General features: G+C 32.8%; 1 protein-coding gene across 2 annotated transcripts; it reads right to left on the bottom strand.

The window, feature by feature from the left end:
- Positions 1 to 1859: 1859 nt before the first annotated feature.
- On the bottom strand, positions 1860 to 26389 carry LOC128239783 (POU domain, class 6, transcription factor 2-like). Of its 2 annotated transcripts, none has more exons than XM_052956223.1 (10): positions 26260 to 26389; positions 21795 to 21991; positions 13412 to 13589; positions 12630 to 12782; positions 11482 to 11643; positions 10946 to 11097; positions 9798 to 10182; positions 8729 to 8906; positions 7869 to 8089; positions 1860 to 7391 (listed from the first exon to the last, which is right to left on the bottom strand). In XM_052956223.1, the coding sequence occupies exons 2-10, from the start codon at positions 21891 to 21893 to the stop codon at positions 7255 to 7257; spliced, it is 1665 nt and encodes a 554-aa protein (XP_052812183.1). In that variant the 5' UTR covers positions 21894 to 21991; positions 26260 to 26389; the 3' UTR covers positions 1860 to 7254. The 2 variants fall into 2 exon arrangements, with proteins under 2 accessions (XP_052812183.1, XP_052812177.1); XM_052956217.1 differs by lacking the exon at positions 26260 to 26389 and adding an exon at positions 26042 to 26172.
- Positions 26390 to 26577: the final 188 nt, after the last annotated feature.

Raw genomic sequence — 26577 nt, 5'->3', positions numbered from 1 at the left:
AGGGACAAAACATGGGGGTCCCATGTAACAGTGTTAAATTCTGGTGTATATCAAAAGGGTGGGACAGAATTGGACGTGAATTTGACCCAAGGGGCGTAATTAAGGTGTGGGCCTAGCGGTGTCAGACGACAATATTTTTCCTAGGTCCACAGAAACTTCATAATTAGATTTTCACAAGCAATATGGCAAGACACAGGAACAACGGATAGCGCACCATCCAAAAATATATGACTGCTATAAACTATGAGGATTTGATAAAAGTATACTTTGAACAGTCGACAGTAACAATGTCTCAATTACCATGCATGGTGTTTGTTTATTTGTCTTTAAGTTTATCAAGGTCTGTCGCGCCCATTGGCTGCAGTATGGCTTGACCCCGCCGTGACGCCATCGCGACTTAAATTATGTTTAAATGCCATAAGTGACATGAGATAGAAGCAATTTGCAGTCAAATCCAGACATTGGAAGACTTGAAGAAACAGAGATCCAGGTGTGAGACCCTAACTCTTTGCGAAGAGACCTCTATGTCTAAAGGTGTAAAGCACCGACCGATACACGGGATACAACTTTCTTGGGTTGAACCAGTACTGAGTACACCACTTTTCCAAGCACTACTCTTTACAATGCCGAGCGCCAGGCAAGGGAGCTACTTGTACTTATTTTTAACGTCTTTCGGTATGATCAAACACACGACCTCCCGCTCCGTAGGCGGACGCCTTAACCACTAGGCCACGGAGATGGTCATCTATGCATGAGAGTTAAGTACTTGTTTATATAAGGAGTTTTCACTAACCACGTAAAAGATGAGATGTCCATGTAAATTACAATGGTCTACGTGTAGTTCAATTGATTTTGTTTCTTTTTCATAGTTTAATTGAAAAGTCTGATTATTAAATTCATCATTGGGTAAAAATGAAATTCTTCTAAAAAATAAAGAGATATAATATTTCATAACCTATAAACCTATAAAAAGAACAATTATTACCATAGAAGTGACTAATTTGAAGAATCAATAAATAAAACATATAATTACTTGCTACTAAAAATAGAAAACTTAAAAATAGACAATTCACTCTTCAACAGAAAGGGAGACCATATGGCAAGATTTGCTGCCCTTGCTTCAAGAGTCAACATTACATAACTATCAAGGTTTTAACAAAATGTATTTATAGTGAACTTGTTACCCACAAGGTGGGGCCAATTTTGACAGCATAGGCATAATTTGAACAAACTTTGTAGACAACTAGTAGACAATGTTACATACCAAATAGCTATGCCTTAGGCCTCATGGTTTTTGTCAAGAAAAGCTTTGAAGTTTTTCCTTAATGTTGCCAAAGCAACCAGAGTTCTGCATGGAATTCATTTCTTTGAACAATTTTTAAAGAGCACCAACCAAGGATCATTCCTGTAAAGTTTCATTAAGATTGTCTAAGTGGTTTAGGAGAAGATGACATTTATAAGCAATTGTTGACGATGGACGAAAGACGCCAGACTTAGACCGATCACAATAGCTAGCACCATTGTTCTATGAATGCTTCCCATAAACTGTCGGAATATTAAAGCTATAACCTAACTTGATAATATTACATGATAACATCAACTAGCCAATCATGCATCAGAATTTCTACTAGGTATATATACCTAGTAATCATTTTTAATGGAAAAATACGGAAAAACTGTGAAAAAATAAATTAATTGTAAACTATGTGGTACTTCAGTTAGTTTTTTTCAATGCATTGTACACATCAATACCAAGTTTAGGTCATTTTTCAACAACTTTCTTCTTTTTTTCCGCCGCTTGTTCTTCGATTGACGGTGTATAGCCCCTTTAAGGATTCATGAAAGATAATAACAACCAATATCTTTAACATAATTTATTCCGCTGGAATTCGATATAAATATGATTGCACATGTCAACATAAATACATGTAAACCACTCACTAAAAACATTGTAAATGGAAGTATAAATAATATATGCACATTTAAAAATGATATTTATGGCAATAAATAATGTTTTGAAAATAAGAAGCTGTAAGAATAGAAAAAAAACACTCATTGTGTGTATAATAAATGAATAAAAATGAAATACTAGTACCTTTGGCATTGTATACACAGCTAAAACAGTTTTAAACATGGATAAATGATGTCATTTAAAATACGGACAACTCATGTCACTGAAGTCTTGCAGTTAAATATGTATAAATGATGTCACTCAAGTTTTGCAGTTTTAAACATGGACAAGTGATGTCACTCAACTTATACAATTTTAAATATGGACAAACGATGTCTGACTTAAGTTTAAAACATGGACAACTGATGTCACTCAAATTTTGTAGTTTAAATATGGACAAATGATGTCACTCAACTTTTGTAGTTTAAATATGAACAAATGATGTCACTCAACTTTTGTAGTTTAAATATGGACAAATGATGTCACTCAACTTTTGTAGTTTAAATATGGACAAATGATGTCACTCAACTTTTGTAGTTTAAATATGGACAACTGATGTCACTCAACTTTTGTAGTTTAAATATGAACAACTGATGTCACTCAACTTTTGTAGTCTAAATATGGACAACTGATGTCACTCAACTTATAAAGTTTTAAATCTGGACAAATGATGTCACTTAAGAGTTTCATTAAGTGTTCAATATTCCCAAATAAACATATTCATGTAGGTGTAGAATGTGATGTTTATAGTATATTATCCATTAGATTTTAATCAATAATGTATAAGAAATTTAATCAATAAACATTAAAGCCAAAAAAAGAAATTCACTACTAAATATTGAATCTTCTTAACAAAGTCATTTCATACTCCCTTCCACTTAATTATAAATAAATTAATAAATAATTATAAACATTTACAACAGAATACTACATTGAAGGGGACTTGAATATAGGAAAAATATTATTGCCTTGAAAAACTGACTTTATGTGTCTATTTGGTCTATTGAAATGTTCACAATGTTCAAGTCTTAGTAACAAGTATAACAGTTGGTACCAATCAGACTTAAAGCTGCACTCTCACAGATCGAACATTTTGACAATTTTTTATTTTTTGTCTTGGAACGAGCCAATTTTTGCGAAAATCCATGGAAAGCAGTTAGTAACGGTTTAAGCCATAAATATTAATTTTCAAATGAAAATATGAAAATCTGCGATCCGATATTTGGTCAGCAATCTTTTATTATTGATTTGGAGATATTAATGCAAAATTTGCTCTTTCCAAGACAAAAAATAAAAAAGTTGTAAAAATGGTATATATCTGTGAGAGTGCAACTTTAAGACTGTCCTCAATAGTTACCTACTTTGTTCAAAATATAAATGAATTCAAATAATGCATTTGTTTGCCCAAGTTTATCATGTGACCAAGCCCAAATTTCTCTAAACATCATAAGTATTTTATAACAGGACTAAGCTTAGCTCACTGTTTTTATTTTATTTTCATAATTTGTATTAAATTTACTTTTTGGACTGCGAGAGTGCATCTTTAACACATTGACAAACAAAACAAGAGAGCTGGGAAACAACTGCAACCACTCAACTATTTTTTCTTTCAGACAAATAAATGATATAACTGAAAAATTACCCAAGCTAGAGTTATGTGCCTTGGTTATATTTTCTGGTAACATGTGTTCCATGTCTTATTGAATATCCAGAGCATTTTTAGTTATGGCCTTATAGTGAATGGTTAAAGTATTTGCACAACGACGATGCCTGCGCTGAAAACAATAGAACATAGGCTATAACAGTTCTTCAGATATTTTTCTTCAAAAAGCTGGCGAGTCAAAAAAACAGAATAGTGTTTGAAATAAAAGCATACATGTAAAATAAAAAGAAACAAAATGACTAGAATAGCACCATATTAACAGAAAGACCATTCTGAGGACTTCTTTCAGTAAGATTGGTCAAGTTATTTCAGTGGATTAAAATCAAAGAAGTTTACATAGAATTAAATACGTAATGTAAAAAACATAAAGTAGCTTAAAGTTGTTATAAGGCTAAACATATGAACACGATGTCTTACCAAGGGTGAATTTTTGACAATTCTACATCACATCTGATGTAGCAAAAATGTAAATATAAAACTTAGATCTTTATCATTTAAATTCAATTTGAAACAAAATGTAGATAGACTTAAAACATAAAAAACATTATCAAATTGTGAAAATCAGTTCTATTTCTTTTATGCTTCATGTTAAAAAATAGCATGTTATTTTCATTGTTGTTATCTTCACTGCAGTGAAAATATCATTTTTCATATTTTAACTCCTTTATTCGAGTTTTGTTCCTTTTTTGTTTAAACATAAGAAATGAAGCGTTCACTGTGCCCGGTTGAAAATGTTTGAAGTAATGTCACCAAAATGACATCACCACATTTTATTCCACACTTGATGTCAATTTAATGCCAACTGTTTTGACATTATTCATAACCCTCATATAATAAGCATAAAAGAACCAGATTTTTTTTTCAAAATTTGAAGTTCAAGATTTGTTAAATTTAGTTGTAATATCAAAATTTATTTCACTGGTGCTCACAGCTCCACTTGTATAAATATTGCTTTTTCTATAATCACTTGATGAAATAAATTTTTATCTTACACCAAGATTCAGAGAATTTCCTCTATATATTGCACAAATTACCAACAATAAAAAAGCATGCAACACGAGTTGAAGTGTTATTTTCACATATGATCAGTTTATACAGTAATAAAAAGTTTGGTACAAGATTGCCTAAACAAATTATAAGATATCATAGATTCAAAAATAAAATATAATAGATTTAAAAATAAAATAACAGACATTTTAAAATCAAAGTTAAATTCTATGTACTCACTTCTAATGTATTGTTCATTTTACCCAAGGTTATGATTTATGCGCATCTAATGAGGTCTCAATTTCATTTTTAACATAAATGTTATACCACTTGATATTAGTTTGTTGGAAAAGCTTTGTTTAAATGCATTAAATATGATAATAAAAAAGGCTACAAAATAATCAAATTACAGTATATTTAAAGAAAATTAATTTAAATGCAAGAGAACTGTACAGGGTTGCAAGTGGTCCATTACATTAAAGTAGGTTGATATGGACAAGGCCAAGTTTGTCACTAGACAAATTTGGACCAGTCAAAAAAGACCCTGGTTCACACTATACCCGTTACCTGGATCTGCCCCAAAAGACCCGGGTTCACAAAACCCTTTATTGGGTTCCGCCCTAAAAGACCCCGGTTCGCTAAACCCATTATTGTCATCTACCCAAAAAGACCCAGATACCATTACCCTATCAGGATCTGCCCCAAGAGACCCAGGTTCGCAAGACCTGTTATTGAATCTGATAAATACTTTGTAAAGCTACCTTTTAGAATTAAGTTTTTTGACAACTCAGAATCATGTTTTAAATAAATGACTTTTGCAATTAATTACAATATAAAACATGAAATATGTATAAAAATGAGGAAAAGAATGAGTTATCCAGAAATAATAATGACATATTTGAGATCAGCATGTATGTAAAAGAGAGAATACAATTCAATGCAAAATTGTTTATTACAAAATAAAGATAGAAATACTATGCAAAATGAAAGCAAAGCAATATTGACCCCGTCATTTGGAAAAAAACACTTCCATTATAGAATTCCATAACATTCAAATTAGGCCTCGTTTAATAAAAGGTTTATTTGGCGCTTCCCAACTGACTCACAAAAATACCTGTGACATAAATGATGGTGGTCATAATTTTTATTTTTCGCAAAATTAGGGAATTATTTGATGATGCTTCACTTAGCATGGCCCTTTTCTGTAAGGAAGAGTTTTCAAAGGGAAGTAATCGATTATTCATACGTTCCAAAGGTAAAATGCTTAAGCATTTCAAGAGCCATAATCCAGTCAAAAAACAGGTGGATCTGGCTGGTTTTCTAAAAACCTTATTGCATTCACAAGAAATTATTTAAAGACGCTGGACTTTGTGCCAAGCAAAAAAAACTTCTCACACCTAAAAATAGGAATAGAGAAACGCCAAACAAAAGATTTACTAATTACAACCAAATAATCCATCTGTGGGTACCTCAACATAATTTTTCACTTACCAGAATATTATTTTACTTTTCTAAAATGTTGCACTTTAGCGATGAAATACAAAACATATATATTTATAAAAGCAGAGCAGAACATTATAAAAGCTTGTAGAAGTTTGCATTTGGAGAGCCTCATGATGAAACTTTGATATACGGGTATTTTAATATAATCATGAATTCTGCAAATTCAACAAAGCAAATCTGACATTTAAATATCTGCTTTCGGTTTAATCAAAACTCCTAGGAGCGATTTTTGTACTTTCAACTTTGTCGAAGGTAAGAAATAGTTCCTAGGATTTTGGAAGTAATGGTCCCCTGAACTTGAAGATTGCAAAATACATTCTTTTTATAAATTCTGAAATTATATTTGGTACTTGTACATAGTTTGGGAGTGTTTCCTTTATTTTGTTTATACATTAACACCAATATCTCAACAGTAACAAGTAGGCGGAGTTAAACCATTCAATAACTACTATGTGGATAAATTACAATGCTTTTCACTTATACTACATGCTAGTTATTGAAAGATGCCATAGACATGGTACAAGAGGTTTAATATCATTGACCACTTCCCTTGTGACTGAAATTATACATCTGTGCTAAAATGCTTGAAATTTTTTATACTTTCAATACTCAGTTTATGGGTGCAATGATTGGTTCTACAGTAACTACAATTATTAAGAATGACAGGTTACATGATGCCATTTTCCATTTATCAAAATAACTCATATAAAAAAAAGACACATTTCACAACACATTTTCAGGAGGTCTATAACAATACTTATTTTCAACATCAAAGCATAGACACAACAAAACACGTAACAGATCTAACAATAAATATTTAATAATTTAAAAGTAAAATTACTTTTACATCTCTATAATATATAATTATAGCTTTATATAGTATCACTAACACAACACAATGGTCCATGTAAATCAATAAATAAATTTGAACCAATCACAATCTTTTCTTCATTCACCTCGGATCACTAACCAATCAGATTCCTTGCTACTCTTCCCTACAGCCAATCACATTAAAGGATTCAAATATTTATGCCACAAATTATATTGCACATCCCAGAAACCCTGAAGAAGAAGTCACTGACTAAAAACACTTGTAGAAGGTAAAATTTACCCATAATTACGACCTGAACACTTCAAACAGTCGAAAATGTTATGTACATAATCCCGGTCCCTCCTGCTTTAGTTTTTTTATGGTATTCTTCAGAGCTTGTCTCTTATTACAGAACCACACCCTGATTACTTCTCTGTCATAATTCAACTTGTCGGCAAGCTCTGTCATTTCTGCACCTGTAAAATAATAACACTTCCATTGATATGCTTTCAACTTTGCATCTGTTAAACAACATTTTTCAAACAAGATAATAAAAAAAACAGGAAGACATTGTGTAATAAAATCAAGAGTGATGGGCCTTGTTACACATACAGCATTGTAAATAGTTACAGGTGTACTAAGCCTAAGCCATCAATATAACTTTTATGTTTAATTTAAATTGATTAATCATTATATCTTTTTTGCAAGTATTACATTTTTTACTTAATTGGTATGATTACATATTGCAGTGTCTTTATGTGATGAGCAACAAAAATCCAATCCTTGATTTCTGAACTAAGATTTAGCAAATACTTAATGGAAGTCCTTTTATATAGGACCTAACAAATCAACAAAAGCCAAAAAAATAAAGTATACCTATCACCTTTGAAGAGGCCTAAAACAAGTAATAAAAAAGGACTTGAAGTACCCAAGTTTGATAACAAAAATTTTACCAGAGGGATGAGTATTTCTCTCAAAGAATTTGTTCAGCAATTCCAATGCCTGGGGTGTAAACGATGTTCGTCTTTTTCTCTTCTTTGATGGTTCGCTGCCAATAAACTCTGTGAGATTCTGCATCCCATTCTTGTATCGCTCCTCCGCCTCGGCCATCCACCGTTCCAACACAGGCTTTATTTTCTGGGCACTCTTTGGTGTGATGTCCAGTTTCTCGAACCTGACAAGAAGATGGTTTTGATAAATTGTGGCCTTATAGAGTTTTAGCCAGGTTTTAAAATGGGCAGGGTGTTGTGAAAATGGTCAGGGTGCTAAGGGAGAAATGGGCGCATTGTTTTTGGGGATGAAAAACTTAAACATAATGAATTTGACAAAACAGGAATTCTGTTTAATTAAAGTAATAATAAATTTCAAATGCCAAAATTCCAAATTTATATGTATTTATGATCATAGTGTAAGTTTTAATCAAAAGAAAGGAAATATTTCAATATCATAAGCATTTCATTCTATAAAGGCAGAAGGGTGCCAATGTTGGTCTCCATGTGGGTAGAAGGTAAGCATCAAAAAAGGACAGGGTGCAGCACCCTTCCATTTCTCTTTAGCTAAAACCCTAACTTATCAAGAGTGCCGCTGACTGAAGACCAATGCTTGTGATGTTTCAGAGTTGAACAAAGATCATAAGTGGACAAAAATTTCAGCATTATCTTAATAAGGGCGTATTGTCTATGGCAAAATGTTCACCAAGTTTCATGGAAATAGGAATGCTAATGAACTGCTGTGTACTATAACCTCTTAATGTATAGGGAATGAAATGCAAACCTAATCACTAAACTTACCGTATGTGCTTTTTAGTTTTTACCTGCAAATTGCTGACTGCGAGTATGCCGGCCCTTCTGTTGCACTGAGGGCCTGACCAACTTGTGTTTGTGTAAGACCAAGAGATAGGCGTCGAATTTTGAACTGTTTTGCGAATTCTTTAATCTCGTCAAGATTAATACCATCTACTGTTGTACTCTCTGTGGAGTTACCCACTGTGTCTGAAATAGGCCAAAGATTAGTCCATTAAAAAGAGGACAACTGAATACTGCGATGTGTGGTAGAAATGAACACAAATATGGCTTTTGTTCAACTATTTAATTGACTAATAAAGGGTTTATATTTCATCAATATATTACATCCCAATTGGGCAGATTGTTCAGAATTGTGAAAGTTAATGAAGTGATCAACAACATCTTTATTAACTTTGAAATGCGAAATATTTGATGATGAGTAATAAAAAGAACAGCTGAAACAGTTGTCTCAAATTTTGAAGATCACATGTTTATCCATTAAACTTCCAGAGCAGTAAATATTTGAAAAGAAACAAAAAAAACGTTAACAATGTTGTTAAATTAACAAAGTTCTGAACAATCTGCCAATTGTTGTATAATCTCAAGGAATTACATTGACCACCATGGCAAGTGACCAGACCCTGCAATACTCCTATTTTCGTCCATTTATTAGGCATGCCCTTATAAATTGAAAGAATCAGTGGATTGGCACTCCAAGTGGACAACAATGAACCAGGGCCTACACATCATTTGCAGAAAATGTGTTTTAAACACTTCTTTTAAGAGAAATTAAGCTGACATGAACAATTGTTGTTGGAGGAAGACTAGCAAAAAGCAATAATATGCCCTTAGAAATAACTTTGCACCAAAAGTAAGTTTTAATCTATTCTACATTATAAGAATATTCAATTCCCTGGTATAATAATTCTACAAATTTCTAATGTTCTATTACAGAGGTAATAGCAGTAAATCTAATTAAGGCTGATGAACACCAAATGTAAATATTTCTCTCGTGGGGTCATCACTCATGACTCATAGTTTTGGTGCTCAAAAACTTATCAATGACATAATATTAAAAATAGTCAAACTCTATCTTACTTGGCATGAGACCCTCCAACGATGATGGCACATGATTGATCAGCTGTGTGGAAGTAACACGGGTTGCTAGAATCTGATTGGCCAGATTCATTGCAGTTGAGGAGTGCCCGGAGGCCCCGATTTCTGAAATCTTCCCAAGAATATGTGCAGTCTGGGCAGAGTTAGTGTTCAATGTTTTTATCTGAGTCGGTGAGTTGTTATAGTTGTGGGAGACCGACCGTGCTGATACGGTTGGTTGAATTGTGAGACCATTTACGCAACCGCCCCCCGCCGACAAAGTCTGTTGTAATGAGTTTAAGACTGTCTGGGCTGGGCTAGGACTTGATGCTTGACCTGTTGGGGAGTCACTGGCGTTGGACTGGGCAAGAGACACATGGGATAGCAACTGAAAGAAAAAAATACAAAGTTAAGAACTCATACTAATATTAACTTAAAGCTGCACTCTCACAGATTTACTGTTTGACAACTTTTTTTTGTCTTAAAATGAGCCAATTTTTGCGTAAATATCTGAAAAACAGTGATATAAGACTTCTGATAAAAGATCAGATTGCAGTTTTTACTTTTTCCATAAGAAAAATTACTGTTTTATGCCTTTCAGCATTACTAAAGCTTTAAAAAAAAGGAATAGAATATCAATTTTTGAACAAATATATGAAAACCTGCGATCTGATATTTTGTCAGCAGTTTTATATCACTGGTTCCATGCATTTCACAAAAATTGACTTGTTTCTAGATAAAATATAAAAAAGTTGTCAAAACGTTATGTCTATGAAAGTGCAGTTTTAAGTCATTTTTTTTCAAATATACATAACAGCAGTGAAGTGCCTTTGACCGATCTTTCAACAACGTTCTATAAATAGAAACAGAACAACATACACAGTTTCCTGAAATCCTGCAGAGTTGGCTTTGAGCATCAGCTGCCAAGATAGCATCATCTGCAAGATGATTGGTCCACACATGTCTTGCTGAGGAATGCTTGGTTATTATATTCTATCAATCACAACAAATCTCAACATCAACCTGTTGACCCCTCCAGCCAACAGATGGCTCTAAGAACCTGCTGCAAGATTTTTTAGTCAAAGCCTGACTTGCTGTGGAATGCTCAGGGTAAATATATTTTATAAATAGCAACAAATCTCTATAGTTACCTGTTGGCCCAGTCCAGCCAATAGATGGCTCTGAGCACCTGCTGCAAGCAAAGATGGTGCAACAGCTGCAAGATGATTGGTCAAAGCCTGGCTTGCTGTGGAATGCTGGGAACCTGTGTTTTGGAGAAGGGACTGGCTGGCCAGATTGTTCACTAGAAAACAAAAACAACACCCATATAAACATCACTTGAAGGCTACATCAAAAACTAGTTAATCAGTAAACACTATAACCATCATTGACTAGTTTTATTTATCATCATACAACCGGGTCTCTTATAAACTAATTTCCAAATATATTTCCCAAATCCATAGAGGTCCCGTATTAAAATGTACAATAAAAGGCTGCAAAAACATCTAAAATGTTACTCTGGCTCCAAAGAGGTTCCGATTCTGGCAAGATGTAACATCTAAAATGTTACTCTGGCTCCAAAGAGGTTCCGATTCTGGCAAGATGTTTGATCAAACAAATATTTTAACGTAACTCAGTGTAGATTCAGTATATATTGCTTTGGGCTATATATTTTCTTACAACATACCAGAATTTGCAAGACTCGCTCCAAGCGGATTTGAGAGCCCGGCAAGATTTGCAAGATTTGTCGCCACGATCTGTCCATTGGAAGTGGTTAACAATTGTATCTGCTGGTTCCCGCCTGTTGCCATTGAAACAGGAATGCTGATGAATTGCTGGGTACCATTACCTGGTAACAAATTAAGAAAATGTTTTACTACACAGATATCTTTTGCTGTTCAAATATCAATCATGTGACCTTTCATAACAAATGATGTTAAAGGGAAACAGCAAGAATACCATGAAATAATGGTTCATTTACTGTTAAATAAAACATCGTTTAGAAGAGTAGTAGAGTATATACATAATACACGTATCTGAGGACTGCATCTTTAAGTGTGACATTGACCTTTAAATTTTGAATAAGAAAAATAGTGCTTTTTTAGTGTCACAATATATTATAAAGGTTAATGAATCTGCAAAGTTTGTTATTGAAACATTTCCATTAAGCTGCAGTTGCCTCCTGATCAATGAAAAAAGACAACCATGCATGTGTTTTACCGAATTTATCGGATATGAGAGTGCTGTAATTTTTCTATTAAAGATAGCATTACCTTAAAATTTGACCTATTCACACCAAAATCAATTGGGTTATCAACTGACCATTACCTATTTGAACACCAAGTTAACTGACTCTACACCTAGTTTTAAATTTTTATTTTATTTAATATCATCATGACCTTGACCTTCGACCTCAAAATGTAGGAAGATTACAACAAGGCAACGTAATGTTTCTGGTAATGATCACCATCACCTTTAACCTTGAAACCCAAAAAATAATATGGAGTCATCTTCTGACGACCCTCCACCAAAGATTCTGAAGGAAAGTATAACAATATGGAAGACAACACAGGACACCAATCCCTTATGTGTCTGCCATACTTAGTAGGTGACATAACCACTGGGGCTAATATCACAACAACTTATCTTATTACACCGTATCTGCTATCGTACCAAGTGGAGACCAAGTAGTTTTTATACAGGTATATTGTACATTGTACATTGCCTGAGGCCCATGTCTGTGACTAAAGTGGGCTTGGGACTGGGACGGTGTTAAATCACAAGGCTGAAGGCCAATATAAAAACACTTTTATCTTGTAATGTCCAGTATCTTACCAGTAGAGACCGGTATGAGTAGCTGTTGTACAGGAACACCACCAGAGGCCCCTGTTTGTGACTGAAGTGGATTTCCTGTTAGGAAGAACTGGGGTGGGGCAACTTGGGGTTGTCCGAATAGCTGGGAGGGGCTTGCTAGGGATGAGATGGAGCCTGGAATAAAAGAGCAGATCATTCTTGCATAAGGCCACAGCGTTAAAATCACTCTGCATAACTACCAAAATATTATGGGAAGATACCAGTAAGTAGAAAATATATTTTCTTTATTATGGTGGGTTTTTTAACTTAAAAACCCTTTAAAGGGGAACAATATATTGATGCCAATAAAAATATTTATTTTAAGGCATGATTTGATTTTAATTATCAAGACCAAAAAAAGCATATGATTTGTGTACAGATTAAAAAATATTAATCTTTATAAATTAGTTTTATTTATTATTAATTAATAATGTAATATGCCCACAAAGTCCCCATTTCAAAAACAACCAAAATATTGCGTGTATGTTTTTGTGTTTAAAAATAATATAAAAATCATGCCGTTTTAGTTTTGGATCATTTAAGTCGAATGTATTTAAGTTACACATTATAAGGACATGTGTTTTTTTGGTCATGTGCTGGAAAAATATACATTCCTTGTGAACCGCAATCGAAGATTAGTCAACAATGTGCCAGTTGATAATGCCATTTTGATGTGATGCCAACAAATAATAATTAAACAAATTTAAGGAAATGGACAAATATTTGGATGCAAAAAAATGCTAGAAAGAACAGCTTTAACCAACCATTATGTTCAGCCTTTATTTCGCCATTGTGTGAGGGATCCAGGGCAGACATCCCAGGAAGAAAAAGGTGGTCTGTGAGATTTATCCCCCCTGTTCCCATGGAAACCGACGGGATTGTAAACACCGAAGATTGTGATGCCAGGGGGGACTGGGTGGTGGTCGCTGATAACATAACATCCTGAAATCAGATTAAACATGTATACAATTTTAGTGAAAATGTTAAAATATGCAAAACATTGACACACAAGAAATAACAAACTTTGAATACCTTTCCCAAAACATTTTTTATTTTGTATCAATAAACTAACAAGTTATGTGTATGAATAATTTAGTAACATACAATAACAAGCGGCCTACAAGGGCCTATTCTCTGCTGACATATTGATTCTTTTTGGTTGTATACTGAAATCACATGTTTCACAAAGGGCAGGTACTGAAATAATACACAGCTTTCAGTACAAATTTGTCTCCCTTCGAAAATACTTAAAAATTGATTTTGTGCAAAGGGAAAAAAACCCTAATACAATCAGATAAAAATCTCTGTACCAAGTTGTCTCCCTTCAAAAAATACTGCACCATTGCAAGCACCATAATCAAGTCATGATTGGTCTGATCTGGCTGGTTTTGAAATGTAACCGAGCTCTCATGAATATCTAACTACCATGTAAGTTTGATTACCCTAATATACAATCAAAACTGAAGACTGCATTCACAAGCAATTGTTTAGAGACACACAAACACACGGACAAGGGACACTGTGCCATCTCTTAATTATAAACAAACAATCAAAATACAATAAATTATAATCTTATTTGAACATTTTCTTACTGTAACATATATCAAATGATCAATTCCAGCATGACATTATATAATTTATACATTACATTAAAATTACGTGGGCTAAATGAATATGAATGCAAATAAACATATGGGCATTGAATAAATAACCAAAAGCCTTTATATATAATGACTTGCATAATATATTACTGAAATGCACTGTATCAATATCATTCTCAAATATAACAATCACGCTGTTATTTGAAGATCAATGGACACAAATGACAAAGTGCCATATTTCCATTACCAATGCAAGCAATACACATCCATTTTTCATTATTCATGCTTTCATTCTTTGACAATATGAGCTAATTGCATTCAGATGAATTTCTCCCATGGAAAAAAATCAATAGGAAGGATGTACTACAGATTCGCCATCATAATAATCTATTCAGTAATACAGTAATACATTATCGGAAGAGAGCCAACTGTTATGGGCAATGCCAGTATTTTCCACCATTAGAACATTGGAAATCAATACGCCTGTTATTCTGGGGACCTAGTTGACTGTCAGAATTCTTCTGGAAATCTGATTATAAATCAGCCAATCTACAACAGAGATATTGATTGTTTTAATGGATTTTCTTGAGCTCTATAAATCCTAAGGGCAAACACTTATAAGACAGAATCTGGTCTTGATACAAGCCTCCAGTAGAAGATTCATAATAAAGCATTCTCAAAGAGTATCAGGGATCTTTCTGAAAGAGGTTTCAAGATGGATACGACATGCCATTTGGGTTCAGTGTCTTACTAACCTATTACAGAAATACTAGCAGATACAGGGCATTGGGGGAGTGGAGGGTTGTGGGCGCACCGCCATGCCAAAGCCTAACATCGTCCAGGTTTCTTTTTATGTCAATATTGGAGAAAAAGTAATAAAATACACTGAAGGTGCATCATTTGTGACTTGAATTGTTAAAGATTCTAAACCCTCCTGTCAATATTTTTAACCATACAAATTTCATTTATGAGGTCAAAAGGTTGTGCCCCTTTTAAAGTTAAGGCCCTCTCTAATGTCAATACTTAAGCTGCTTTTAAATATATTTTCTGATTAAGTGATTAACATACTTATACATACCATACATGCCATATTTCTGAGAGGCTTCCCAGGGGATTTTGGTCTGAATTCCAGGGGATTTTGATATTACACCAGGGGATTTGTACGCGGCGAAATTTTGCGCAATATCAACATTTATAATATAATAATAAATACAGAAATACACTCTAATTACAATAATTTTTGGACTTAGTCATCATGGTCCTTCATGGAATTTCACACTCATAATATTATGGATGCTTTCAACTGTCAACCTGAAGCAAGTTAAAAATAAAAAAAAAATGTTTTTTTGTTTTGTTTTAAATTCCTGGGGATATGGATCCCCCGGCGGGGGACCAGGGGATGGGTCGGAATTCCGGGGGATTTTTCCCCCCGCCGGGGGATATGGCATGTATGACATACACATGATATATAATGCAAACATCACGCATGCATGAGGAATCAAGGAGCTAATGCCAAAATATATTTATTGCGTTTATCTGGTACCTTGTTTTAAAGTCATAGTTGCATTCATGGGCCTCAGTTAACAACATCATAGTTAAATTATAAACAAGAAATATTTGATGATGTGCTCAATGTTTAAATATAAAGTGCAGCTAAAAACGCTGTTGACACACTGTTCTGAACAAATCGCCCTATGTTCTAAAAGAAGTTCATTTCAAAATTCAGCTGCTTTATAATAGCTGTGACTGAATAATGAAATATTCCAAGAGCTGTAGCTACATCGTTAAGCACAACTGCAGCAGCTGCATCCTGGAATATTTCAAGAGCTGTAACTAATCATGCATTATGCATTGCTAGCTATGACTGAATCCTGAAATATTCCATGAGATATTATAGCTACAACATTAAGCATAGTTATAGTTGCAGCTGAACATATTTAAAAGCTGTAGCTTTAATCATTAAACATGTCTGTAGCTGCATCCGGGCAATTTTCAAGAACTGTAGCTTTAATCATTTAGCATGGCTGTAGCTGCATCCTGGCAATTCAAGTTTCAAGAACTGTAGCTTAAATCATTTAGCATAGCTGTAGCTGCATCCTGGCACGTTTCAAGAGCTATAAAATAAATCATTTAGCATGGCTGTAGCTGCATCCTGGCACGTTTCAAGAGCTATAAAATAAATCATTTAGCATGGCTGTAGCTGCATCCTGGCAAGTTTCAAGAGCTATAAAATAAATCATTTAGCATGGCTGTAGCTGCATCCTGGAAAGTTTCAAGAGCTGTAGCTTAAATCATTAAGCATGACTGTAGCTGCATCCTGGCATATTTCAGGAGCTATAGTTCCATCATTAAACATGGCTGTATCTGCATCATGCCAAGTTTCAAAATTTGTAGAATAAATCATTAAGCATGGCTGTAGCTGCATCCTGGTATATTTCAAGAGGTGAAGCATAAATCATTAAACATGGCTGTAGCTGTATTCTATAAAGTTTCAAGAGCTGTAGCTTAAATCATTAAGCATGGCTGTAGCTGTATTCTGGAAAGTTTCAAGAGCTGTAGCTTATATCATTAAGCATGGCTGTAGCTGTATTCTGGAAAGTTTCAAGAGCTGTAGCTTAAATCATTAAGCATGGCTGTAGCTGTATTCTGGAAAGTTTCAAGAGCTGTAGCTTAAATCATTAAGCATGGCTGTAGCTGTATTCTGGAAAGTTTCAAGAGCTGTAGCTTAAATCATTAAGCATGGCTGTAGCTGTATTCTGGAAAGTTTCAAGAGCTGTAGCTTAAATCATTAAGCATGGCTGTAGCTGTATTCTGGAAAGTTTCAGGAGCTGTAGCTTAAATCATTAAGCATGGCTGTAGCTGTATTCTGGAAAGTTTCAAGAGCTGTAGCTTAAATCATTAAGCATGGCTGTAGCTGTATACTGGAAAGTTTCAAGAGCTGTAGCTTAAATCATTAAGCATGGCTGTAGCTGCATCCTGGCATATTTCAGCTCGTTTTCAGGAGTTGTAGCTCCATCATTAAACATGGCTGTAGCTGCATCATGCCAAGTTTCAAAATTTTGTAGCTGCATCCTGGCATATTTCAAGAGGTGTAACTTAAATTATTAAGCATGGCTGTAGCTGCATCCTAGCATATTTCAAGAGCTGTAACTTAAATCATTAAGCATGGCTGTAGCTGCATCCTGGCATATTTCAAGAGCTGTAGCTTTAATCATTAAGTATGGATGTAGCTGCATTCTGGCATATTTCAAGAGCTGTAGAATAAATCATTAATCATAGCTGTTGCTGTATTCTGATATTATCCAATAGCTGAAGCTCCATCATTAAGCATAACTGGGGCTGAATCCTGAAATATTCCAAGATTCTGAAGCATAGCTGTATATAGCTGCATCTTGAAGTTTAGGAATAGCTGTTGATGCATTTCTAGATAATGGCTGATGCTGTTACTGATCAAGTTCTAAGATTAAGCTACCGGGTAGAAGTGTATTAGAATACTTTATTTGATGGTGTTTAAAGAAATATATAACTTTTATTGTGTTCTAAAATATAGCTTGTGTGTTTTAAAGACAAAGAAAAGTCAGTGTATTGGTAGATATAGCTAATGCTGAGATCCAAGATATAGACAGTGTAACCCAAGATATAATTGATGTTGCGTTCCAAGATATAATCTGTGTTTACCAAAATATAGATAGTGTATGAATTCAAAGACACAGGATCTGTAATCGAAGATAGTCAACTGCTACTGTTTTATATTAAAGGTATTGCTGTTGTTGCTGCTGCTGCATACCAATGCATATAGCTCGTGTTCAGAAGTTTTCATCATTAATTTAACTACTGTTGTGTTCCAATATATACATGTATAGCTCCGCCTTCAGCTACTGCAATTCCTAATATACCGTAGTTGTTGTTGCCCTCCATATTTGCTGCTGCATTTTAACATATTTACACACAATAAGTAATTGCATGTGTAGTTTTGCAAATTATGTTTCAGAAAATATCAAACTTCTTTTGCAAAATTTTGGGCAAAAGGGTTACATTTTATGCAATTGTATCTTGAAAGAAACTTCTTCGTATAAGAGGTCTGCAAACATTTGCTTGTATTTTCCCCTAACTTATTATTCATGGAAAAATGTTCCAATGTTACAAAAGACAACAGTACCAAAGCCATCAACTTAAATTGGAATTTATTTTCTTCCGATGATAAAGTATATTGGATCTCTAAAAAACAATCAATACTCTGCCATCAGGCAAGGCTTAATGTGTGAGGTCTGAATATTACGATGAGATGGTTTCGCATTCCGGTAGGCTTTTCCGTTACCATCAATTATGTCTCGCTGTTTTGGAATTAATCGATCATGCATCAATTCCTTATAATGAGTATAGTGCTAGGAAATTCGCTTACCATATCTGTGAAATGATGCATTTTAAGTACTTCATTATAATATGCTGTTGATAAACATTTTGCAGAATTAACTTTATGCACTCATAGTATAAGTGCAAATAAGTGAAAGCATAAGTGATAAAAATTTTGCAGAATTAACTTAGCTCTCATATAATATAAGTAATTCTCTCCAAGATCTCTTAATAATTATCCTTTTGTGAAGTTGTGATAGATGGTATTTTCCATCCAAGTCCAGACTCAAACTTGAGACCGCTCCTATGCATGGGGACCTGTGGAACATTTGGGTTAAGCTTAATGCTTTAGCTCCTCCTGACAAACAACAGCTTAACAGTATTACATGCACTCTTTTTTTGCAAAAGAAATTATATATCCCCCATCCCTCACAGAAGCTGTTTCAGAAAGAAATCCTGTGCAACTTCTTGTAAGACACTGGGCAAATTGGTCACAATAATGTAAAAGTTAACAACAAGTTGTTAACTGGATAGTTGTTAACTTTCAAATCTGAAATACTCTGAAAGCTTCATGGACATACATTTGATCTATGGGACTTGACACAAATATTGATCCATTGGTGTCTCCAACTATGCTAGTTTTATTTATATATATCAGCACATCATAAAATATTTCACCTTTTAATGTAATAATTAAGTCGTTACAACCATTCCATTAACAAAGTTATTAACTTTTAACATTTAAAGTTCTGAACAATTGGCCCAATTTATATACTATATAACCTGAAAATTTTCTTTCAGATGGAGTCAGTACCTGTGGAAAGTGAATTGATTGAGCCATTAAAAAGAAATTTGATATTAAGACTGTATATCTTTCATAATAAATCACTAACAAACCACCTGATGTTAATTATATGTTTATATTTATTGCAACAGTCTATCCAACTGAACATGTCTTATCTCGGAAACAAACCCGGTAATGAAATGAAAACCTTGCCAATGAAAGTGAATGAATCTGCATTTTTATATTATACACCTTTGACTTTTTTTCAAGAACTCACTGATAAGCCAGCTAGTATAAAAAATTCATTAAAAACAAAAGCGCCGTGAAAAGATGTAGTACAAAGAGCAATGAGTACAATTTGAAATAAATATGAGAAATTTTAAGGGAATCGATATCAAACAGAATGGGATATCAAACAGAATGGGATATCAAACAGAATGGGATTTCAAACAGAATGGGATTTCAAATAGAATTGATATCAAACAGAATGGGATATCAAACAGAATGGGATTTCAAACAGAATGGGATTTCAAATAGAATTGATATCAAACAGAATGGGATATCAAACAGAATGGGATATCAAACCGACTGGGATATCAAACAGAATGGAATATTATCAAACTTCATATATTTCACACATGTCAAAAGTTGGCTGCTCAATAACATATATATATAGGTGGCATTCAGATTAGGCTCCTAACAGATCAGATGGACAATTTTGTAATGATTCAAGGGAACTACTGAAAGTACCCCATGAGGTTTGTATGGTTTAATGCAGTGGTTAGCCCATTTGCTTCTCACCAAGGCGACCAAGGTTGGATTTTCTGCCTGGGTGCATTTGAGTTTGGTTGTTCAGGTCACCAAGCCTGACAATTAGTGGGTTAATTTCTTCGAGTTTTAGTGTTTCCTCCAAAGCACTGTGGGGACCACACTCTAGCACAACTGATGACCATGCCAACGAGATTTACTTAGAATAAGTTTATTTAACTTTCATCACAGTCATTGTAAAAGATATAAAGATAATTCTTCAGTAAACTTCACTACCCCAGTATATAGATAACCTCTTCTATACAATACCACCAGATACAAACATGCAATAGAAAATGAAAAATACAATCACAGAAGAAATGATTTATTTAAATTACTCCAAATCCATATAAATTAAACTTATTAAGTTTTTAATCAATGTAGACCAAAAAAGTAATTAAATTCTTGCCATAATTACAGCTAGGTATATAATGTTTGAAAAATACTCAAACACTTCCATATCTTCTTTATATTTATAATATTATAAACAGATTTTTTGCTTTGATGTAGAACTTTTATCTCTCAGAGAAGATTAATGTCGCTTTTTCAATTAACATTCAAAGCTGTATTTCCAACAACAGAAAAAAGTCAATATAATGTTCAGTTTAAAGCTCAGGCTATTATAGAGTACGAAAGAAAAGAAAACAGATCTGATAGAATAATTAATGTTTCTGCAAAGATAAAAAGTACCATGTTTAATGTATTAATTAATATTATAAATTTGCTAAATATTTAATTATTACAGAATATAATATCCTATGTTAAAGACTTATAGATAAAATGGCTAAATCAGTAATCACAGTGAACTACCAGAATTTTTAAATTAAGGAGATCTCAAATCCTGCTATTTTAGCTTTTAAATAATTATAATAAATGTTTTAAACGTTACCTTCCAGTAGAAATCATTCCTCACCACGCAAAACTACTTTCTTAGATAATAGCTTAATAATCATCATATTATAGCAGCTAGATACGGAACGATATCTTGGACACTTTGTCACAATATTATAATTATGTCAATTATTTTCTGCGTTATAAATTGACGGATATCATTTATGAATTCCACTTAACTCGAGTCTTGTACCATTATCTTCTTGTTACTTATTTATGTTTCTTTCACAGTGTATGATTCCATTCTGATTAACTTCCTGTGATGAAAACAAAATGCACATCTCAAACCAAAACGATGTCTTCCTATTTATAAGACTCTCACTTTTTAACGCAATATTCAAAATGCTAAATGATATAAAGCATATTCTCAAATTTCCAAGAAAATTTCAAGTGATTGAAATACGAATGTTATGTTCTGAACACATAGTGATCATGTACATATTTTAGCAACCAGCCATTCCTAAACCAACCAGAAGACCCTGATCATTAACATTATATAGTAATGAGGAGATCTAACATAATATATCTACCTGAACAAAAGAATCATACTTGGATCGAACCACTTATTCAATGGATATGTTTTCAATTTGAAGGAATTTTAACTTTTCTGCAGAATATTGTTAGATTTTGGAAGAAATTCGCATCAGTTACTGCACTGGTTGTGAGCTATCAAATGCATGACTCCTTAATATAGTAAAGTATGCAACTCACCTGTTTAATTATGGCGGACTGTGCCAGTTTCGCAACATCTGGTTTCGTTTCTCCGTTGAGAGATTCACCGACTGTGCCGTCATTTGAATCAGCATCCATATTGCAGCGGAGACATCAACTTATGTTGTCTTGTTGACAGTTTGGACATTCGCAGCGGCACAGGCAAGTTAACGATACTATCTTGGGTCGTCGCTTTCCTGTAAAAATATCACCCTGTTAATCCAGCATTTTATTTTCTCCGCAGATCTAATTCCTCTATTCTTAAGCCCACGAGACAAAACATATTGGAAATATTGCTCGGATGCCATTTTAATGAAAGCAAATGTATTCACAATAAACCTTGAAAATTCCTAGCAAATCAATAGAAATGTACATTAATTAGTAATTCAAATAGAAAATTTTGAATAATAAATTAATAAATATGCTAAGTTCAACCTTGTGTCACAGAGGACTGTTTATAATAATATAGGAAGAGTCAGGCGAAAATGATAATAAATATCCGACATCAGTTTGGGGGCAAGACAAAATTGACGACTTGCGGGAGATTTCGGATGAAGCAACGAACCTAGGAGATCAATTGATTGGACGGTTGTTTATGCATGGGGACAAATGTTTCCGAGAGAAAATATAGGAATGTTCCACTGGCTCTTGTATTCAATAGATCCATTTTTTAGATTATGCTAAACTGATGCTGCCATTAAAATGGAGAGAGACAAATTTAGAAGTCTTTGAAGCTGCTAATGATCTTCAAGTCTTATTGATCTCAAAACATTAACTGTTATTCAAGTTATTTGCAATAAAACATGAAATTGTGCTCACAAATTATTAAGCATGTGAGTATGTCTCTGTTTTAAATTTGGCTAAAATTAAAGCATGCTTTAAAAGTACTTTTTAAAGTGAATTTAATGAATGTTAATAAAATATGAATATTATTATTATAATTATTTTTATTTTTATCATTATTGTCATAATTATTATTATTATTTTTTATTTTATTATTATTATGATTATTATGATTATTATTATTATTATTATTGTCATCGTCAATTTGTCATTATTATAAATTTTATGGTTATTGTTATCATTATTATTATTATTAGGTACTACAATCATTATCATTATTATTTTCATTATTATTATTATTATTATTATTATTGTTATTATTACTATTATTATTATTATTATTATTAGAATAGTTTAATATCTTTGTAATATAATATAATTGAGATGGTACATTAAATGAAATTATATTATTAAATCATGCCTTAGTCAGCAAACTTTCTATTGAAATATAAAATTAGATGAACCAACTTAGAGGGACTATACAGAGTTTTCATATAATTCATTTCACACCCTGAGCATCTTTGAAGATGTATATTACATTTATTGTACATACAATGCAGGGGATCATACGTAAATTGTGTTTGCGGAATTTAAGTACGGGACAATTTCAGTATGGAAAAAAATTGTGGACTCTTCTGGTAATTTTTTACCGAAGTAGGTTTACAATATTATTATATATATATTAGTGTTATTGTAATATAAATACGCCTACCCAGAGGCCAGACGTGTAAGCAGAGTTCTCTCGGTTTTTTAACCTATAATCTTTATGGAGGCTTTCACCAAAAAGTTCTTGAATATTAATATGTATAAGCTGAAAGGTTAAGTTTAAAGGTGATTTTTCTGAAACTACAGACTTTTAACGAAATCAAATTTAACATGAAACTTTATTTATTTCGAAATACCACCTTTGGAAATACAATCATCATTCTGTACACAAAGATCACCAAATTAATGTCAAAAAGTTATAAAATGCATTGACATTTTTTGTTGATTTTTTTTTCTTTCTTTTTGCAAAATAGCAAAACATCTGAGTATGTCACAGTAGAGTATGGTAACAAAAATTATAAAAAAAACCTCTTGCCTTGGAACTTTTTTTATTTATTTATTTACCGTATTCATAAACCACATGATTAGAAAAATTGTATATATTTCAAATCATGCGAATATGAAATCATATTTGCTAATTATGTATAATTAATGATGATAATGATTGATTATGCAAACACTACGGAGAGGCCTCAAGTAGATGATCGAGTGAATATAAATGCATTGAAGGACCGTTTTAGCCATGTTTTGTTGGCCCAAACAATAATCAATGTAGCATTCGAATGGATTTGATTAATAATCATACTTAACCATTACTTTATTGAAAGTCCATACCCCACAACAAAGAACATACTAAATTACCGGTAGAACATGTAGCATTGAATTAACATAAAAGTATTTAATAAAACATATATCACATGCGATGATGTATTGCCATAAAATAATGACAATAATAAATCAATTTCAATTAAGACTAAATATTTTAGGCTTGAAACTTTCTAAATAAGTAATAATAGCCATGATAAATTACACTGATAATTTTTAGAATTATGTAGAGAAATAAAATGCTGAAAGCTATAAATGATTGTTACTGACAAGCGCAACTTGGATAACAGTCTCAGAACAAAATTTAGTACATGACATTAACAATGTTAAACATAAAATTTAGGATGTACTGTATGGATCATCATGTTATCAATGATCCACATGCACCACAATGCTTTGCCAGTTGTTTTTTTTAATTTTAAAGGATTGGTGGCAGGGCCCTTTGATAGGGGAAAACCAGGGTTCTCAATAAGTTTTGGTTGAACCGTCACTAATTGTAAAGTAACCGACCAGCTTCTACTAATATTCTACTGAAAAATCATTTAGTTTTCCAAATCTGAACCGGCCCTTTTGCCATTTGAACCATCCATTTTGGCCGGCAGCCTGTTCTTATTGAGAACACTGGGGGAAAACTATTATAAATTTTCCGAAAAGGGGAAAAAACTAACAAGATTTATATAATGTTTAACTTGTTTTCAAACCTTTTATAAAACTTAGTTATCACCATATCCATGAATGGCACTATATTAATACATTTTCTTAATGTTTAGAGGTCAATGCTCCTCAAAAAAAATATTAAAAGGGGATTTTTTTTCCTGGGCAGGGGAAAAATATATACTATTTTAGGTCAGGGTTAAGTAAGCCTAATTTCGGCCCCAAAAAGGATCAGAAAAAACAACCCTGAGCCCTCATAATGTTTCAAACTTATTTTTTTAAGGCTTTTAAGCCAGAAATTAAAACTCCTCATTTTTAAATAAAGCAAAACCAATTTTGATCTATATTTTGTTTTAAAAGAGAGCAATATTTTAGGACATTAAAGCTGTGTTTTTCTGCGTTTAAGGTGCTTAATATAGTAATGTATGACTGGCCATGGACTTACTGAAACAATTTGACACTTTCTCAGATTTCTGTATGCAGTGATATATTTTGCTTTAACTGTCAGCCATGCAGCCAAGAAATATTGATCGGTCTATGACTAGTTAGAAAGTTTTCCTAATAACATATTGATTATATACTGAGGCATGGAACATTCCATATAATTGATGCTACTCTCCATATAGAAATGCTAATTAATTCTGCCTATGATATATTATGCACAGAATTATGTAGTACATTAAAATCATGCAAGCAGTTCACATTAATAGGAGCCTATCACATTAACAGGAGCCTATCAAGTTGAATGCTACAAGAAATACAGAATCAGCAGTTAGAGCATAATATATTTACCATTTATTTCAACAATATTAAGTTGTCATGTGATATATAATAAATGACATCCATTAGATAATTTTACAAAAATGATATTCAATTACATGAAGATTTAATGATATCAATCAATAAAATACTTGGCATTAAAACGACAGGGTTTTCTCTGGAAAAAAACAACAACAATGTTATGTATAATTTATGTGTAGTGTAAAAGTAGTCAAGAGAAACCCAGGTGAATACAACTGCCTCTGTATAATCTATATATTAAAAATATAAAATCTGTGTATCAGTGTATTATATGTCTGGATGTAATATATGTTGTTTATTAAACCTTTCATTGGGTCACATAATTATTTTCATGATAGAATTACACTATATTTTTAATATTTTTTTTGCATATTTTTATGTTTGAAAATACTTTCAAGCACTTTAAACTGAACATACAAAACATCTCAATATCTGCACGTTGAAAACAGTTGCCATAGTTACCTACAGATGTTTCTAAAAATAGCACAACAAGGTCAGATGTTGATGGCTACTTGGCAATGTACATTTCATCATAATATTCAGCACTGCTTCTATAAATTATGATAATACCTACTTACCAAATTGTTGTAAAGAAGCTGTTTTAATCAAATAAACACTACTCTTACACAACTTCTATCCTGGTTAGGACATATTTGATCGAAAATCACAAATATAATGGCACTGAGTCATTCTTTTAGCATTTCCAAAATCGATATTTCAGCATCAATTTGGAACCATCATGATAAATTATGCAAATAGCTACTACATAAATATGAGGTACAATACGAAAACTTACCAAAATCCTGTTTTGACCTGCTATGTGATGTTACAACTTTCAAAACAGGTTTTCCTTTTTTCACAGAGACTTGATACTGATGATTTCCATCCTTTGTGGAGACTGGGGTTGCTTTTGACAGCAAATTCCAATAAAAACATTAGGGATTCTATCAAAGTTATTTTAAAAATAATATAGGAATCAATGATTTTTTGTTTAAAAATTAAGACGCCGCAAACATATTTCTGTTTATTTTACCGATTGTACACTTTAAGTATAAAACAAATTATTTCAATCCACTGACATTACACGATTTATGCAATATACTTGATTTATATT

The sequence above is a fragment of the Mya arenaria genome, chromosome 1, assembly GCF_026914265.1.
Source record: "Mya arenaria isolate MELC-2E11 chromosome 1, ASM2691426v1".
NCBI lineage: Eukaryota > Metazoa > Mollusca > Bivalvia > Myida > Myidae > Mya > Mya arenaria.
Note: the sequence above shows the minus strand (reverse complement) of the source record. Positions and strands in the feature narration are given on the sequence as shown.

Bases quoted from the DNA above. Each gene is read 5' to 3' on its own strand.
- LOC128239783 (XM_052956223.1), bottom strand. From the start codon at position 21,893: ATGGATGCTGATTCAAATGACGGCACAGTCGGTGAATCTCTCAACGGA. The intron at 10,183-10,945 runs GTAACTATAGAG...TTTTTCTTTCAG, and splicing joins TGGCTGGACTGGGCCAACAG to TTGCTATCCCATGTGTCTCT. The intron at 8,907-9,797 runs GTAAGATAGAGT...GGCCTATTTCAG, and splicing joins GTTGGAGGGTCTCATGCCAA to ACACAGTGGGTAACTCCACA.